The sequence below is a fragment of the Engraulis encrasicolus genome, chromosome 16 (genome assembly GCF_034702125.1).
Source record: "Engraulis encrasicolus isolate BLACKSEA-1 chromosome 16, IST_EnEncr_1.0, whole genome shotgun sequence".
Classification (NCBI taxonomy): Eukaryota; Metazoa; Chordata; class Actinopteri; order Clupeiformes; family Engraulidae; genus Engraulis; species Engraulis encrasicolus.
The window spans coordinates 5,910,763-5,930,332 of NC_085872.1; the positions used below are offsets into that span (position 1 = coordinate 5,910,763).

At 41.1% G+C, this 19,570-nt stretch overlaps 1 protein-coding gene and 1 long non-coding RNA gene across 2 annotated transcripts; one reads left to right on the forward strand and one right to left on the reverse strand.

The window, feature by feature from the left end:
* Positions 1-1,821: 1,821 nt before the first annotated feature.
* map9 (microtubule-associated protein 9) lies at positions 1,822-10,958 on the reverse strand. Its single transcript, XM_063218385.1, has 14 exons — positions 10,782-10,958; positions 10,435-10,512; positions 8,605-8,689; positions 7,859-8,509; positions 6,262-6,470; positions 5,976-6,081; positions 5,748-5,803; positions 5,290-5,360; positions 4,877-5,039; positions 4,062-4,151; positions 3,754-3,915; positions 3,455-3,600; positions 2,419-2,554; positions 1,822-2,313 (listed from the first exon to the last, which is right to left on the reverse strand). The coding sequence occupies exons 2-14, from the start codon at positions 10,510-10,512 to the stop codon at positions 2,194-2,196; spliced, it is 2,073 nt and encodes a 690-aa protein (XP_063074455.1). The 5' UTR covers positions 10,782-10,958; the 3' UTR covers positions 1,822-2,193.
* A 73-nt stretch (positions 10,959-11,031) lies between these two features.
* LOC134465019 (uncharacterized) lies at positions 11,032-12,690 on the forward strand. The gene is made up of 3 exons (XR_010038100.1): positions 11,032-11,316; positions 11,747-11,903; positions 12,164-12,690. It is a non-coding gene; the product is annotated as an uncharacterized LOC134465019 (long non-coding RNA).
* Positions 12,691-19,570: the final 6,880 nt, after the last annotated feature.

Below are 19,570 nucleotides of genomic sequence, written 5' to 3' on the forward strand. Positions count from 1 at the left end.
GAAGAGTTGCTGTTTTATTGTGTGATGTGTACTGTATTGTGTTTTGATACTTTTTAACACCATTTCCATACAATTCTGAATCTGCACAGTTTTTGGTCATGATGCTGAAAAATGTGCCGTTGCCATTGAAGTAGAATGTATAATACTCCTTTTTCAATACGACCTTCTGTTGCAGATGTTTTAGTTGCATGAAAGTCCTGTGATGTATCCTCTTAAATTATGACCATGTCCACTTTCTAAGGACAATAATGGTTCCAAAGCAGCAGGCTATGGTCCATGGACTGCAGCTATTAATACATGTATAGTGCTGAAGTGGGCTAGTTTGGATCAATCACAGCTCAATCATTAGGCTAAATAACAGCCTGATATGATCCTTAGAGTTCCTATAACCATTTTGAAGTTCACAAGGAATGATTCTCTGCCAACACCGATGAGGCTGATTTGGCAATATGTGGCAGTCTGTACGGTTTTCACATGAAAAGCCACGGTAGCCTAAACAAAATCTAATTGGTGCTGATCATGGCTGAGCATGGTACAGTCAGTAAATGCTCAGTAGAGGAGAAATGACAGCAAATTAGTGGCAATAACACATTTCTACTCTTCCCTGCAGTTTTGTAACATTTAACATGTTTTTGACGTACTCTAAAAGACATTGAAGATGACTGAGGAAGAGAAGCATTGATTGCTAGTCAGACGGGCTGTTGTTCCCACAGGGTCAGCACTGGAGCATTTATTAAGAAGACAAGGACAGTCGCCCGGAGAGCAATTACCTCTAAATTCCTCTGCTGGGAAAAAAGGTCAGCGTGTTTGACTTGTACGAGACATCAATACCAAACTAACAAAGTAAAGGTGTTTAATGGAACGCACAAGCACACATTTTAATGACAGGTGTGGGATTGCTGCCACTGAGCAGTGAGCTGCAACCGCTGAGTTGCTGGCTCCTCATTAAAATGATGTTCCTGTACTACCCCCTTGTGGCATTGCCTCAACACAGGGCCATGGGACTCAGACGCCTCTTGTTGACAGCATTCATTTGAAAGCTTGTGGGTGAGCAAAGGGTTTGGACTAACAGTCGTGGGGTGTGAAGTGTTAAAGGACAAGTGCACTATTTTGAACATTCAACCCCTTTTCTGAATTGTCTGCAATAAAGTAGAGTGGTACTCACCAAATTTTAGATGTTTGCTGTTGTCTCTACTATTTGGCTAATTTGGATTTTGGCTTTCAGCTTTAGAATGGCCGTGTATGGGCATGTCCATTTAAAACCAGTCTAAATATTTGTTTTCAAGAATGTGCCACTCACCCAGTGTTTAGTAGTGTTAATTGGTATTCCATAACAAGTTCTGCAGTTAAACATGGCTTGTGTCGTGTTTTATTTGGCATTTTGTAAATACATTTTGTTTTCTTTCATTCATAAAAAAGTGACAGAAGCCATATTTCACTTTCAATCTTGTTAGAGAATGCCAGTTAACACATTTAACCACTTAGTGAAATGCTTTTTTGTGATAATAAATGTCTAGGGTGGTTTTAAGATTTGGACATGCCCATATATGACTATTAAAAAGCCAGTTGAGATCAAATCCAAATTAGCCAAATAACAGAGACAGCAAACATCAACAATTGGTGGGTACCACTGTACTTAACTGCTGAGTTCAGACAATTCATAAAATGGTATAAATGTTCAAAATAGTGCACTTGTCCATTAATGTCATTCATGATCCACCCTTTTGTATGAGTGATTTTCTATCCATTGTAAAATGTAGTGGCTCACTGAATATTGTATATCTGGGTGTAGAACATCAAATAAAACGATGGTAATTGGCCTTTTGAACATTCACAAAGTCCTTCAGCTTTATTTGTTGTGTCTATAAAAAAGCAAGGTTTAAAAAAATACATTAATAATTAATAAGGCTTTTCAGCTGCCAAGAGAGAAAATCACAATATGCATGCTTAATGGTGGGCCTTAATGGACAATGAACATTAGCCTAGTGCATTGCACACATTGCTTAATAAGGACATTATTTGGAATCACTAACTATGCCATGATCAAGATTTTTCACACACAACACAAGTTCATAGTACCTTAATTGACTCTCTAGTGAGCAACGAGGATTGTGTGCGCAGGACATGCTACTGTAAACAAGTAGGTGTCTGACGCATTGGGCTAACTGCACACTCAGCCGTACCTCAGGAGGGTCATCTGCCGGAAGGCACCGTTTTGTTTGGGGGGCTCCAGGCAGGACGAGGCTCATACTGAAGAATGGCTTGTATCCTTTTTTCATTCTTCTCTCTTTTTTGTTGAAACTCTTTTCTTCTCTAGGAGCAGACAGTGACCGACAAATCAAATTGTGTTACAAATGACAGTTTAGCAGCGGGATTGTTAAGGGCACAAAGGAGTAAAAGGAAAATCAATACACATACCATCCATTTCTCATACATCTCCAGAGCCATCTGGTCCCGCTCCTCCTTCTCATACTGTTCTTCCTCTTGCTTTATTTTCTCCTTTTCTCTTTCTGTTTTTCTTTTTTCTTGAATGACATCCCTTTTGGTCTCATTCCTAAGTTTTAATGCAGGAAAAAATGCTGTAATCATTCACCCTAAATACTGCTGGTAAACATCAGTGGGCTTTATCCTTCCTCGTGATATCCAGTAGCTAACCTATATACTGTAACTATCTACATAAGACAGTACAATGATAGGCTCAATGATACGCTGGGTGGTTTTGTCATAAAGATATTTATTCATACTCCACTAATCGTAAAAAAAGCTCACCTGGCAAGCCAGACTAACGTTTTATGCACTGTATAGTTTGGGGTCGCACCGTAGGCATAGCTGAAGGTTGTGGGTCAAACCATCGGTTTATGTCCAAACCACCTATTGCACATAACAGGCCATCACAGCCATGTTGTCACCATACAGAGCCCACCCCAATGACTCGCTGCACAGAGTGTGTTGCGATTGGAGGTCAGCGCTGGCCACAAATATCCCCTATAGCAGTGTCTCTTAACTGGTGGGTCAGGACCCAAAAGTGGTGTCTAGTGAAACTAGATGTGGTATTGAATAAATGACTGAAGAGAGTGAAACATGTTAGACATGTTGCATGTCCACATACATACAATACAACAATACATTACATGTAATGCTGATACATATTTTCAAATGTATGCATATATCTTTGATAATTACTTGAAGATTCTGATGGCGAGACAAAAAAAAAGGGTCAAAACATAATGTCCATGAAAAATTATGGGTCCCAAGACTTCCATTTAAGAACCACTGCCCTATAGAGCAACGCTACACCAACATGCCGGCCATATTTCTGCTGCTAGGGTTCGTCGTAGTGTACAAGGTTACAGTCTATAAATAATATGTACTATCCTATTAAACAGAGCTTCTTTGACAACCCTGGTGAACATCGTGTTTATGTGGAATTTTCAGATGATACTGTAGTTCTTACCATTTTGAGAATGCAGAGGTTGCATCTTTCTTTCTGTATTCCTTTTCCTCTTCCTTTTTCTGCTTCAATTGATTTTCAGTCTGCATTTTCTTTCTAACCTTATCTTTTAAGATCTCATCTTGCTCTTGTTTCCATTTTTCGAAAGCCTACGAAATAACAATGTTAAGTCAGGAATCTTAATATCATATATCATATCAGTGGGGGGAAAATGGACTACATTGAAGTCAATCAAGCAAGAACCAAACATTTGTATGTTGGATATTCACGTCTTTGGCACAAATACCAAATATGGAGTTCACCTTCTTTGCGGATTCTTTCTTTTCTTCTTTTTCACTCATTTCTCTTTCCTGCTTCCGTGTGGCCTCTTGTTTTTCTTTGATCTTCAGTTTGATTGTTTCCTTCTTTTTTTCCTTCCATGCCTCGTAAGAGGCCTTAGCAACCTCTCTTTTGGTGAGCTCCTCCTATAAACACAAGAGAGTTAGGCTGGGGGGTTTGGGCCCATATTTTGTGTGCAGTGTGCTATATTTACACTCCTTGTTACTTCAAAGACGCACCAAACTGCAACCTGTCTACCGGATGGTGCTGATAGATACATGCAATCTCGTACCTCTTTTGTTTTTTCCTCCTTTAGCTTCTCCTCGTGCCTTTTGGCTTGCAACTCTACGCTCAATTTCTCTCGTTTCTTCTGAAGCCATTCCTATTGATTAAAAAAAAGGCACAATTCAGCATAAAGGTAGTTTACAATAGATAGTACTACAATTTGACAAGGATAGTTAAAGAATGCACTTGCAGTATTATTCTGAAAATACATTAGTTCTACTTTCAGATAGATAGATGTTTTATTTGTCCTTTCAGAGAAAAGGGTTGGCGACATTCATTACAGTATGTTGCGCTTCGCTGATGTCCCGCCTTAGTGGAGAAAACAATTCAATTTCTCCGATGTCAGCCTAGCCAATACAACTTTCGGGGGACTTTGCCCCATTTGCACATCCCGATTGCTAATGAGAAAACTACCTTTGTCTTGCGCTTTTGCAAAATATTGAATTAAACTTCTGTCATCAATGATGTCTTGCGACGTCATGACGAGGTCACTAGCACAAAGGAGGACGGGAGTTACAGTTGGACAATGGAAGGAACCCAGAATGTGTAGCAGAATAGAAAGAGCTGGCCTAACCAGTCCTTATTGCAGTCTTATTAGGGCAGTCATGGTAAGCAGTTAGGGCGTTAGACTTGTAGCCCAAAGGTTGCCGGTTTGACGCCATTGGGGACTGCCCCCTTGCAAGGGTGAGGCATAAATGCAATTTCGTTGTGTGCAGTGTGCAGTGTTCATTTGTGTGCTGTGGAGCGTTGTGTCACAATGACAATGGGAGTTGGAGTTTCCCAGTTAGCTTTCACTTTTCACTTCACTTCGCTTATTATTACCTGGTAAATGGCCGCCCTGAGAGAGTCAGCAGCTTCTGGCTGGGACTCATTCCCTGGCGATGGCTGATCCAGAATCTTCAGAGAACCAAGGTACTTAGAAGTGGCTTTCAAAGAGCTCATTCTGCCACACCTCCTAGAACCTGTCGCCTGAGCACTGGCAGGCCTGCATTCGGAGAGATAAATAAATTCAAATAACACACAACGATGATTTGCTATGATGATGATGACAGCCATCAATCCTCATGGTTAATCAGATGGATACAAAATGACGTATGCAGTGATTTCAGGTCAGATTCAAGTCTGTATTTTCTGAGAATCTACAAACAAGCCAAGATAACTGAATGCATAGTAATGATGAGCAGTAAACACTATATGGTCAACTGAAAGAAAAGTGCCATTTGAGGAACATTTACCTGATTACGACCGTTTTCCCCAGGGCACTGCTTTGTCTGCTTGTAGCACCATCTGGACGATCTTCAGACTCCTACATGAAGTTATACAATACTGATGAATTCTTATAACACTCATTCTATTTCGTCAAAACCCAAAGACTATAGACCCAAGATATAGCCTCGCTGTCTAAAAGAAGAATGAATTGAATAGCATTTGGGCATCTGACCTGTATTGATCTATCTAACCATCAGTCAGATATTGTTAGCAGCTAACTAGGCACGGTCCAATTATCTTGGCAATAAATGGCAAAAAAAAACACCATTTCACATCAGCTGAAGCAAAAAGTGAACCTTACAACTGTGTAGAGTTCAGTATGGCTATACTGTATAATTAATTGGGATTACATTACTAGTTAATGCTACAGTACATATTGTTGTTGAGTAGCCACAGTGTGTTAGCAGATTAATATTATACTTACTCCATTTTCTGCAGAGCATGCTCCTGTTCTGTAGTTGTCTGGCTCAACCAAATCATCTGGGTAAAACAAACCAGTGTAAGAAAGCACACAAAACACACATATTTGACATTCTAATTTGTCTTTTCTTCACGTGAACAAAGTATGCAAATACGTTATAAAATACACCTTATACAATTAGGCATGTATTTGTCAAACCTAAAAAAACATTCATCAAGGACAATATCTCACTATTGCATAGAGAGTCTTCTGTAGATTTCTGTAAGGACATTCCATCACCAATTGCTGAGGAGCTCCTGCTATGCTTCACAGATCCTGAAGAGTCTCCTTTCATAACCTGGGAAAACGTGTAACAAGTAGCAAACATTATCTGTGATTTGAACATTAAGGTATACTACAGAGCTAACTTTTAATGTGCCATGCACTAAAATGAATCAGTTTTTCATCCATTGAGAGAGAGAGAGCGCTGTCTAATGAAGATATGTAGAGCATCAGTATTAGAACAAGGATTAATGACCTGAGTACTGTGGCTCAATGAGCTTCTGTTCCCTGAAGAGGAAGACGACGTTTCAGTCCTCTTCATCGCAGACTGTGGAACAGGTACGGATGAGGAGAGAGAAGACTCCACAGGGGGCTCTGCTGCTGGCTTCTCTTCAACTGGACTGCCTGCCCTGAGCATCCTTTGGCGTGGCCTGGGCTTCGGAGGCCCATCTCCACTGATAGACACTATGAGGGAAAAATTGTTATTCTGCATTTTCCGCTTCATTAGCCATTGGTTTCATTATTTGCATTCTGATAGTTCTACGTACGTACTTTGCATATAGATTTAGGCAGCCTACAGTAAACACAGCAAGCATATATTTAGCACATTGTGCAACTAAATTGTTTTTGGTTATATAAATGGATCAGTCCATTATCATGCTTGTTCTCTCTAAAACATGTCAATAAGATTTCATTGTGTAAGTCATCATGTGCAAAAAAAGTCTACACAACTGTCAAAAACAATGAAGAATATAATACTTTCAGAAATTCATTAAACAGGAAACTTGTGACTGCAACTGACAGTCAGGAGGTATTGGAACTGCACTACTTTGTTAAAAAAATATAAATAAAAAATTTGTCAAAAACATAACTAGAAATGCACTCAGAGAGAGAACTCTGCCATGGAAGTTGTTTGATAGAACATTTGACGTCACACCCTATTTTTTCCCCAAGTCTTTCTGTCTTCTTTTGTGGAGTTAGAAAATCGAAGGCAGACAAACAAACAGACAAGCAGACACAGACAGATAAAAAGACAGACAAACCAACGTGACCGAAAGCATAACCTCCTTAGCCAAGGTACAAATGAATAAGTTAAAAGGCATCATCTACCCCAGTGGTTCTTAACCTGGGATGCGGGGTGGGCACCCCTAGGGGTGATGCGCAAGAGATTCCAGAGGGTGCGCAGAAATTTGTTTGTGTTGAGGTTGTGACCAACATTTTTAGGGATGCACCGATACTGGTATCGGTATCGGCACCCGATACTGCTCATTATACTCGTAGTCATACTCGTCAAACACTTGCCGATACCAGGAACGACACTGCTATTACACAAAAAAATGCTAAATCTTGTCACATTCTGTGGACTTGAAAGCAGCTTGGAAAAAAGTGCCACCTCATACATTTACTAACATTTAAATCTACATGGAAATGGACAATAAAAATATCACAGGTGGAAAAAAACAAGGCCATGCATTTATTTTCATTGTATTTTGTTGGTAAAAGGTATTGATATCGGCAAGTACTAACATTAATGTACTTGTACTTGTATCGGTTTTCAAAAAAGTGGTATTGGTGCATCCCTAAACATTTTGCTTGGAAACATTATAATTAGGCTAAAAGCATGCTTTGGTCCCCATTTAAAGTCATCAACATATTGATTAATGTCTCATCGTAATAAATCACTTCAATCATTTTTTATTGCCTATACAGTATACACGTGTAGAAGTATGGGTTGCGGTTGCGCAGCTTGTCTTGGCACAGGTAAAGGGGTGTTTTAAGAAAAAAAAGGTTAAGAACCACTGATCTGCTCTATTTCACTGAAATAAATATTCCGATGGTGCACATGTACTGACCTGCTGTGGAGCTCTCTGTCACACCTCGCTCTCTTGGGTGTGGAAGGGGTGGAGTCTTTTGCTGTGAGGTGATTATGTGGTCACGTTTACTATCCTCTGGCGAGGGCAGCCTCTGCCCTTCTTCAGATAACTGGGGTGACAGCGAGCTCCTCTGTCTGCTTTCAGAGTTGGATGAAGTTAGTGCTGATGAAACGGCTCTATCATTCTGGGACAAAATGTCTTCTGGGGTTTGTGTTGTATGCAATTGCTTCGACTGGGGTGAATCCTTTGTCTCCACGGAGCCTTCTGACCGGCCCCTCCTGGACAGAGAAGTGTCTGCCAGAGCTTGCCAGAGCTGTGGTGAGTCAGATGGGCTGTCTTCAAATTTTGATGTCAGAGTGGAATGGCCAGATGTGCTTATTGGTTGTGAGGATTCACTCTGTGCACTGTGGATGCTGTTCACAGATTCCGGCTTATCAGTTTCATTCTTTTGAGCATTACACCCCTCTATAGGAGGCCGTGTCTTTTGAGATTTTAAGAATGATACCCTCTTAGGCTTGGCATTTTCCTCTTCATCTGACAGCTGAAAATCCTGAACCTTGCCTTGCTTCTTCCCTTTTCGAAATGTGTCCAACTTTTTCTTTCGCCGGTTGAGTATTTCTGTGAGTATATCTGTGAGAAAAAGCAAATAGTCTCAGAACCGGGTATTAATTAATTAAAACATGATTTGAAGGCCGTAAACCAAGGGCCAAGATCAAACATCATACCATCCTCTTCAAAGTCATCTGAATAAGTATGGCTTTCCGTGTCGTTTCTCTTTGCTCTTGCAGAGACAGCTTCTTCCAATTCATCCTGTTAGAAAAACAATGGTAATATACAGTATGTAAAAGTTGGTGGCAAATTCAAAAAGCACCGTATTGAGAAACAGGTACTGTATGTGGCAGAGAGAAGCTATTACATATTTTGTTTAATGTGTCACTCTTGTCTTTGGATAGGCTTTGGATATCATTGTTGGATTAGATACCATAGTTTAATATACACTCACTGGCCACTTCATTAGGAACACCTCTCTAATGCTGGTAATGCTGGGTTGAACCCCCTTTTCCCTTAAGAACTGCCTGAACTGCCTGCAACAATACTCGGGTAGGCTGTGGCATTCCAACAAAGATATATTGGTACAAATTGGCCCAAATTGTGCTAAGAAAATATCCTTATCTCCAGCCTGAAATGTTGATGTAAGGCAGGGTTGACCCACGTTTTCATGTTGTTGACGCCAAATTCTGACCATTCCATCTGAGCTTTGCAGTAGATATCAAGACTCATCAGTCAGGCACAATTTTTCCGATCTTCTAGTGTTGTTTATGGTGAGCCTGTCCAAATTGTTGCCTCATTTTCCTGTTCTTAGCTGACAGGAGTGGCACCAAATGTGGTTTTCTGCTGCTGTTGCCCATTTGCCTCAAGATCTGATGTGCTGTGTAATCAGGGATTCTCTTATGCATACCTCGGTTGTAATGAGTGGTTATTTGACTTAATGTTGCCTTTGTGTAAACCAGTCTGGCCATTCTCTTCTAACCTCTGCCATCAACAAGGCATTTTTGCCCACAGAATCGCTGCTCGCAACATTTTTTTCCTTTTTCGTACCATTCTTTGTAAACCCTAGAGATGGTTGTGTGTGAATATCTTAGTAGATCAGTATTTTCTAAAATACTCAAATCAAGCCCTTTCGGCACCAACAGCCATGCATATTCAAAGTCATTGAATTACTCTGATGAAGACGCACTGCGTCAAAATGTTAGTCATGCTCACGTACTTGGCCTTTGAAGTGGACCAGCTTACTCCAAACTGAATACAGTCCCAGACTGTGAGCACCAAGAAAACTAGAGCGCAAGTGACCTCCTTTCCTTCATTTAAATAACCTTTCTTCCCCATTATGATGCTCAGTTTGAACTGCATCAGATCATCTCGACCATGTCTACATGCACAAATGCATTGAGTTGCCACCATGTGACATGGCTGATCAGAAATGTGCCTCAATGAACAGTTGTAACAGGTGTTCCTAATATAGTGGCCGGTGAGTGTATGGGTCAATGACGTTTTTTCAGGCCCAGACGTCAGTAGAACAGCTAATGCCCATTATTTAATGTAATGCACTGAATATGCTTCTTATATACTCCACTAAATACAAACAGAAATAAAGAAATAACCCATACTGTCATTGGCTGTGGTTGCACCACCTTGGCATGTGCTATTCACTGAAACGTCATTGATTCATATCTCAAGGAAGAAAAACAGATGGGGTTCATTCAGTAGCCCATTACTGTTTTGATACACAGTTAGTAACTTAAGTATCAAAATAGAAAATAAGGGAGGTTCGAGCTTTCGGAATGTTGCATCATAGAATTATAACAATGCATAAGCATAGTACCTGGTGCAAGACACCTCTAAGAAATCAGACAGAGAGCTGAAGATTAGCGTTAATTCTGATTTTACGAGGGATAGGATGTTGTGCTCATATTACAAGTTAAAGTACCAGCATATTTTCTGGACAGGAGTGCAAAATGTTTACGGCCTCATTTTCGATTAACACTAACAATTACCTGGAAGGTTGTTCTCCTTGAAGTCCTTGGACTCTTCTTGCGACTAAGCGTTCGGAAGAGGTCATCTTCATTTGACATCTACATGGATAAGGGACAATGGAATAACATGGATTAACCCACGTTCACTCATGATCAACATACCCAAAGGAAAAGACTGCATTTCGGAATTCTTTTTCAAGGCAATAACAAGACGGTTATTACAACAAGCACATTCTGATCATAATCAAAAAGTAACTTTGTCCCGCCCTGTCTTGTTTTAAAGTAGACACGAGCGGATGCTGAATGGACTAGCAAGAACCTTGTAAAGTATTATGCTAGCTTTGACACATGGATGATTTGCAGGGTACCTTGAGATTTGATACGCTAGTGGATATGTGCCCGGTTGGTCGGTGTGTCAGCGTTCAAACTAGTAAAGCTGGGAAAACAAAGGAATCTTGAGATACATGATATGTAGATGGTTAAAGGCATAACACTTATGTTAGAGTTTGGCGACACCACGGCAGTCCATGTGCTAGTCTGTTTACACTTTGAGGTATTTACAGCGGTTACTAGGAGACAACGGAAACGGAAGCTGACGTCACTGCTTTAGACCAGAGATGTGTTTTGTTCATTTTAAATTTGTAATTCTTTTTGGACAGACAAAATCACCGTGACAAGTTAACGTACGGTGTGGGGTCAAATATCTTTGTCTCAACTCCATTAGTTTTCAAGGTGTAAATAAATGAATCTCGTCTGTGAAATTATACTAGGCCTACCACCAGGGGGAGAGCAAGACCAAGTTGTTAGACTGAGATTGGAAGCACAGATTTTTTCGTAGGAAGAAAAGGGCTGTGGTGGAAGATGCTCTGTTGCCCTTCATCAGTCACATTTCCTCTTCATTAGGTAGGCCTAGGCCTATATTTTTTCCCAAGTGAAATCTTAAAAGTTTGCTTTGTAGGCCTACTGGCTGAACATAGACCACAATATCACTACTGGGCCATATATGAGTGAGGGAAACCTGCCTCACAAAAATCAGCAGCAATAGTGTGTGGGTAGCCTATGGCCTATAGCCTAATGTTCGTTTTCTAGCATTAACTGTTACATGGAAGATATTGGAATAGGTTCTGCAACATCTGTTGTTTGGTAGGCTATACATTTTCTATGTTGTTGTGCAAAGTCTATAGCCAATGATCATCATATAGGACGTGGATTCCACCAGTAGGCCTACTGGCAAGACATCCTGTCACTAGCCTGTATACTGTGCTACTGTACACATTTCTTAGGTAATATCTTAGGCTATTTGATGTCAATTTTATGTTACTTATGCAAACAGCATACTTGCAAGGGAGTTGACTGAATGCCTCGGACAGAACAGCTGCTGAAAACCTTGCTAACCTGCCGAAGAGATGAAAGAATCTAAAAATAAACACACTGCATCAGTGCTCACTGCTCAGAGCTGTCTGGAGTGAGGGATATTCCCTGCCATATAGGTACATATGTTCTGTTCCTTTATAGAAGCTTTGTGTGTGTGTGTGTGTGTGTGTGTGTGTGTGTGTGTGTGTGTGTGTGTGTGTGTGTGTGTGTGTGTGTGTGTGTGTGTGTGTGTGTGTGTGTGTGTGTGTGTGTGTGTGTGTGTGTGTTTTATCGTCACTTTTTTTCTAGTTTAATTTTGTCTGTCGAAGACGCTCATTTGATTTGTTTTAGCTCCAAATGAACCAACTAATATTCATGCTTGTGTTGTGGTCGCCAGGAAGGAATCTATCCAAGAACAGGAGAATCAAGACGCAACCGCCTGCAAGATGAATTGAAGCCCCCAAGCGGTCAAGCACACATTATTTTGGATGTATTGAGTCGAAACAGACAATATTGTTACACATATGCACTTGCACTTTGCTTATAAGCCTTATAATATAAGGCATTTGAATACTCTGTCAGTTTTTGAGGTTGTGGAGGTAGAAGAGACATGAAGAGGTGGAGAGAGCTGGTATGAAAGAGATAGATCCATAAACCTTTGAGGAATGCCAGCCTTAATTTACAACAAAGAACTGTCATACCACAGAGCAAGAGAGGCCATGTCTCAGTCACAGGCAGAAGCCTAAGGTAGTCTCTCAATTGATGTCAAAAAAAGGCGATAGGTGTAAAAATCTCAATTACTTTAAATATAAGCAAGGCTAAAAGGTCCTGTGACTACTTTGACTTGCTTGTCATGTGCACAAGACAGTATTACTGCATAATGATGCATGGTTTATTCATTCTCGTAATTGTGATTGATCAATTTCCATAATTACCTATTTTTATGTCTCTCTGTGTAGTTAGTATAAGGGAGAATAGTAAACCAGCTTCCAATCCGGGGCTCCGCGCTGTGGTGCCAAACATGGCTCTCATGACTCCAATATTTGGTACTCTGATGGCCAGAAGAGGGATGGCTTACCATGAGGCCGTTTGAAGCACACCCACTTTGTGAGTAGCCAGGCCACGTCCTATGGTGACGCAACACTTTCACCTTTGCTTCTAGTCAGGCCAAGAGCAATGTATTAATCGTTTCTGATATACCGAAAAAACGGGAACTCCACCCACTTTGTCGGACACCAGTCAACCAGGAGGCAGGTCAACCATGCCATTTGGGAAACAGACCAAGTCTCTAGATTTGAAAGTCGATGATAATCAGGCTACTTTGTGTGCCATTTCAGGGCTAGATAACCCCAGAGTGAGGGTTGTGGATGTGCTCCATCATTACTTGGCTATTTGGTGTAGCAGCCAAAGTGCACATGTTTGTATTTGTAGGCCATTTGTAATTTTAGTAGGCGTATATGTTTATCATAAAGAGCTCAAAAAGAACTACAAACAGCTTGTTTATTTTTGGACACAGATAATTCAGAGCTTTGTCACTTCACTTTAACACCTATTTCCATGCATTCCTGATTACTTAAGAGAGCAGCTGCAAAATGTAAAAAACCACAGGCGCACTTTAGAAGAGGAAGTGTTGCATCTGTGCTCTTGCATGTATTGTGAGTTGTGTAGCCTTTTAGCTATGTCACTGGCTTATATCAGCTGCTGCATGGTTTGACATTCAAATTGTTGACTGCCAAGGATGCCTGACTGGTCTTCGTCACTGAAATAGAAAACCATAAACAATAATTATTGCGGAAACATGGGATTATACAGCGCGAAGCACGCTCAGGGCTTGATTGGTGGTGCTGTATTTGGCTTAAATTTAGTCAGTTTATCAAAAGATTTTTCCTCACAGCACCTGTTATGCACCTCATTTATTCAACTCCACAGTTACATCTTTGGAAGTGCTGCACACATTTAACACATTGACTCAAACATGTTGAATGTATTTAAATGGAACTGGTCTTCTTTGAAATATGACAAGGACAGCAGAAGGTCTGATATTTGTGTATGGTAATTCCCTAAAACCGCTGAGACTTGGCCTATGACAACATGGCAGCCACTCAGATGCAGGTGCATGCTCAGGTCTCTATAGAATATGAACACTCGCCTTGGCCGACAAGATGTAGCTACAATAAAGACAGTTGCATTGAAGATTCCCTCATGTCTGCCTCGCAAGTGGAGACTCATTACAGTCCAGTCAACCTCTCCTGCTGTATGTTCCAGCAGCGACCTTAACACCTTTTTGTTTCAGAACCATAACTTGTCTTCATTTCCAGTCCATGTACTGTGGCCTAACAGGTCATGAAGGACGATGCCCATAGACACCACCAAATCAAACAGAAAGGGGCGCACGTTGCATTAAACAGTTTTTTTTGGGGTGTTTATTTTTTGTTTCGGCATGTGCCTTCCTCTGTGTGTATGAGGAAGGCACACGCCAATGCACATCTGTGCACAAAAAAACAGGCTGATGCAAGGTGCGCCCTTTTCTGTTTGATTTGAAGCATTTTATTTGGGCCAGCATCCTCAAAATTAATAAAAAAAACTCTGAGTGAAGCCTGCTACATGCTATAATTCAATCATAATGACCAACAAAGCATGATAATGTGAACTGAAATGCACATGCAACAAAAAAGATTCACACACCTGAAAGTGTCATCAACATTTTCCTGTCTGGACAAACATGTGTTTTGCCAGTGAACCTCCTGAGACCCAAGCTGAAGGCGACCTTTGACCTGCCACTGATATCTGATGGAGCCATCTTCACAGCCGCTTAATGCATCTTCTGAAGTGATTGCGGCGCGCTTTTGTTCTCCTCTTCAGCTCTCAAGGGACCTGAACTCTAAATAGGATTTCCCTTTGTGGGAGAAGAGAAAAAAATGCTCTCTCTGCCAACCGCAGGTCACAGCCAGATGCTGCCCTTCAAATGGCTGGACAAACATTCTCTGGATGTGTGCTTCTGGGGACAGCTGTGCACACAAAACATAAATTAACAATCGTTTCTTTTCAATCCAGCCTCTTATAGTGGAAGATTCCAGGATACTAGGGTACACGGTTGCTCCTCTGAATGTAGTGGAGGTTCTAAGATGTCTTCACCCCTTATTGCAGAGCCTATGTTATAACCTTATTGTCACCAAAATTGTAATGGCTATGTCTATGCTTAATCTGTTACTTAAGGCTCTCTGTAATGCCATAGTAATGTTGTTGTGATGTAGTTCAGTATTTTCAGCAAATTGTGAATAAGTGACCCTGGAGACCCCTTCTGCACTAAGAGGCTACGTAAACAGAAGAGGAGATGTAAAAGGTCTGTCTGTGCTGCATACAACCGTGGGAACTGCTGTTGTTTACCTGAAGTACTTTTAAAGACCTGAAATGTGACCTCCTGAAGCAGACAGTATAAACAGACGAGAAACTAGCTGTTTTGAGAAACATAATGATGATACAATTTCTTCTCATCAGTTTGTATGTCAGACTTCAGTGTATGTGAGGTCTGACATAAGAAAGTGGGGAAACCGTCTGTGACAAGCACCCAAAACAAATACAATGACACAGAAGGCAGGTCTCATATGTGGTCTCTGAGGCTGAAATGCTCCCTCTGGTAAATTTCCTGTGCTTATTTGTGTAAACTGTAGGCCTATGTAGTCTTCCTAATATTAACTATCAAACATAAAACTTACTGTCCATTGCAGTTGTGGAGAATCAGCCAGAGAGTAGAAATAGCATGTATTGGATCTTGCCTTAGCAGAGTTATCTTGTCAGTGTAGTTATATTATAAATTCTGAATAGTCCTCAGCACATAGTGTCACACAAACCCAAACTTCCTTCATGTGACTTCAGCCATGTCAATAATACAATAAAAGAGATGTAATAGTTATAGGATTCTCAATGCACTGTGTTCTCTGCAATCCCCAACAATTAACTTGATTCAGCCACGTTAACCAGCAAAAAGGCATATAGTGATAGCCAGCCCACTCATATTTTACTTCGTTGATACCATATTTATTCACTTGTTTCATGCAAAAGGTGCTGTTACATACTTTATAATGTGTAAAGTTAAGTTATTATAATACTACTGAATTAATCATATACACTGTTACTTAAAAAGGAAAAAAATGATTTAAAGAGGAACTACAGTTGGACATTATGTAGGCCTATCTGGCTGAGCACACCTCTGGCACAGTGGGTCTGACTGCACCTTGGTGTGGAGACAGAAGTAGGCTTTGGAAGCCCCCAACTCCCACCTAGTGTATTATTTAAGCCATGAAATGTGTTTGTTGTGTTTCAGTGAGAAAATGTTAAAAAGCAACTCGCAGAACAATAACGCTTGCCAAGTCCCTCAATTTGCTTGCCAATGGGTCACAGAGATGAGATCACCCTGAATATCACCAAACCATTGTAGGCTTGAATTGTTAATTACCAGAGTTCTTAAATCTACAGTAGGCCTATAAATAAATAAATAAATATATATATATATATACATACATATATATATATATATATATATATACACAGAGTGCTTATAACACAATTTTGTGCTCATGTCAGCCACCAAATAAAAGCAACTGAATTAAAAGCAAAGCAAAAGTATATTGCGAAAAACGTGTAGGCCTATATTAATTGTCATCCATTCATTCAGTACTGTTGTAACTAGCTCTACTTTGTCTTAGTAATTCACTAATCTATATGAACTTTTGGTGATTCATAACACATTGGTTGAACATTAATAATCGTTCTTGCGCCCATGCTAAAATATGTTGCTAAAACAAAATAGGAAGATGCTTCAAAAAGGCATTACAATTCCATTACATTGCTTTTTTCTCGTGGCAGTTACACCACATTTGTGTGTGTAGCCTCTTACTGCAGAAAGAGTCGTCGGCGGGCCTATTCACTATTTGCTGAAAATTCTCAACTACATCATAACAACATTGCTATGACAGTACAGAGGGCCTTATATAACAGATTAAGACATAGCCATTACAATTTTGGTGACAGTATGGTTATAACATAGGCTCTGCGTTAACGGGTTAAATAAGAGGTGGTTCTGTTGTGACCTGAAGAGCAAAATGAGACTTTGAAATGCCTCTTGTGTTTGGTGCTGGATATTTCTAACAGTGGTCTACCATAATGGACAAATCTAATCACCTCTCTACTTGCACGCTGTGTTGCTATGGCATTAGGCACTGCTCAACACATACGCATGCACAGACACATAGACAGGCACTCCAGCCGGTTCATGGCCTGTGTCCATGAGGACGTCAGGGTGACACTAACATCATAAATGTGTCTGTGTTCTTCAATTGACATGACAGCATCCACATCCCAAAGCTGTATGTACGCATAGCCGTAACTACCATTGAGGACACAGAGGTCATGTCCTCAGTATTTTTCTCAGTAATGTGAAATTTATCTCTGATGAAAATTGATATATGATCAACAATGATGAATTCAGTCTGTATACGCCACCCCGATTTATCCTCAAGGCAGTGATTAATGAAAACAAAAGTCAGTTTGACTGAAGTGTTTGAAGCATTCTAAATGTAGGCTAGAGTATGCAGTACAACACACAGTATTTGATCTCGGTATTTGAAAATGTCTGGTTCCGGCCCTGTCTGCATGCAGGGCTGTAGTACTCGAGTCCGGACTCAAGTCCGTTTTTTTATGGACTTGGACTTGGACTTGGAGGTTGTGGCATACACCCTGTGTGGTCAGGGACAGTGTCCTCAACCTAGACAATCTAGACAACAACCTGTCGGTGGGTCCCTATTCTCGTAATTATTGCTCCATTTGTGTCCTTTCGTGCATGACAATTGACAGCTCACCACTGAGCAACTCCACCGCAACCACAACTACCACCGTACACCTTACTGCCACATTTCTGCATGCAAGTGCAAGTGCAAGTGCACACACACACACACACAGACACACACACACACCATCACACACAGCCACACACACACACACACACACACACACACACACACACACACACACACACACACACACACACACACACACACACACACACACACACACACACACACACACACACACCTGCCTAACCACACTGCCAGTAATATTCCCTCTTCAACTCCGCTGTTGTGTAAGGGCCCATTAGCTGTGCAGACGGGAGGTGCTGAGCTAATACAAGCCAGCTAGAGGGGGGAAAACAACAGAAAAATAAACCTACCATCTACCGTTTCACTGTGTTGTGCTGCTCTGGACACATATTTCTAAAATGTCTCCAGAGCAGCTTTCCTCCTCCTGTGAGTGGAGCACCACCTTGCTATTGCAGCACCCTGCCCAGTGACTCAGCCCCTGAGTTGACACGCATTTCCAGCCAAGATCTCAGTGTCTCCATGGGCCCAATACAATATACCTCCTGGCAGATACAGAGTCTGTGAATCTCTTCCAAACGAGCTCCGAGACTCTCTGAATTATGGAGCTTCTTACTGTAACAGAAAACAATTTGAGACCAAAGTAGAGGTTCTGGCCTGCGGTGTGTCCCAAGACAGCGTGGAACATTATACAATATTAATCGCCAGGGTACCTGCTTGCCTTCCACTTGCCACTGTCATTGCAATCATAAAATCAGGGAAAATAAGGCATTCACTCACCGGGGCTTAGCTCCTGCAATCAAATTTGGTGTCGTGTGTGTATATAGCGGTGAATTTGATTAATGGTTGGTAATAGCATGGTTATGTAATACTATGCAGTGCACCATACGATGTTCTCCTTGTGCATTGACCTACATTGTTGTGCACTAGGCCTATGTCATTGCTGCCCATGCTAGATTACTGTATGGAGCTGGTGTTATTGCTGAGAAAATGGCAAATCATTGCACAATGTAATGTTGCTTAGCATGAAGGTTTGAGTGGTTGAGTTTCAAAATGGGATACTATTCACGGAAGCGTTACATCAACTTGAGGGTGTATGTTGATCTTTGAAATGTTGTCATAAAACGGGCATCAAAAGAGACAGCAGAACTGATGATCACACTAGCAACTGGAGAGCCATCAAAGCAGTATAATTGATTTCTCTCTCTCCCTCTCTCTCTCTCTCTCTCTCTCTCTCTCTCTCTCTCTCTCTCTCTCTCTCTCTCTCTGTGTGTGTGTGTGTGTGTGTGTGTGTGTGTGTGTGTGTGTGTGTGTGTGTGTGTGTGTGTGTGTGTGTGTGTGTGTGTGTGTGTGTGCGCGTGCGCGCGCTTATACGCAAACAAAACGACTCGGGGGGGTTGCACATTGGAGCCACCTTGAAAATATGGAAAGTTACCAAAACATTGTGTTATATCGGCTAAATAATGTTAATCAACTGTTGGGTACCATACTTACTTACTTTACTTACGCCTACCGCCCAACTTTGGGCATAGGCCACGAACAAGCGCTCTCCAGTCATTTCGATCCTGGGCCATCTTTTCCAGTTGTCCCCATGTATAGCCAGACCTCTTCACATCCGCATCTAGGTCGCGACGCCAGCTGTTTCTTGGCCTTCCCCTCTTCCTTCTTCCTTGTGGATTCCAGAAGAGGGCCTGTCTTGTGGTGTTTGTTACAGGTTTGCGAAGGGTATGGCCAACCCACTTCCATCGCCTCTGGAGGATCTCTCCTTCGACAGGCTGTTGTCCAGTTTGGCGCCACAGCTCCATGTTGTTGGGTACCATAAGACACAAATAAATAATCAGTGAAAACTTCATTTGCATGATCTGACCTCTGAACTATCAGAACTGAACAAAAATGTAATTTCACCATTGGAATTTACACAACAATTTACA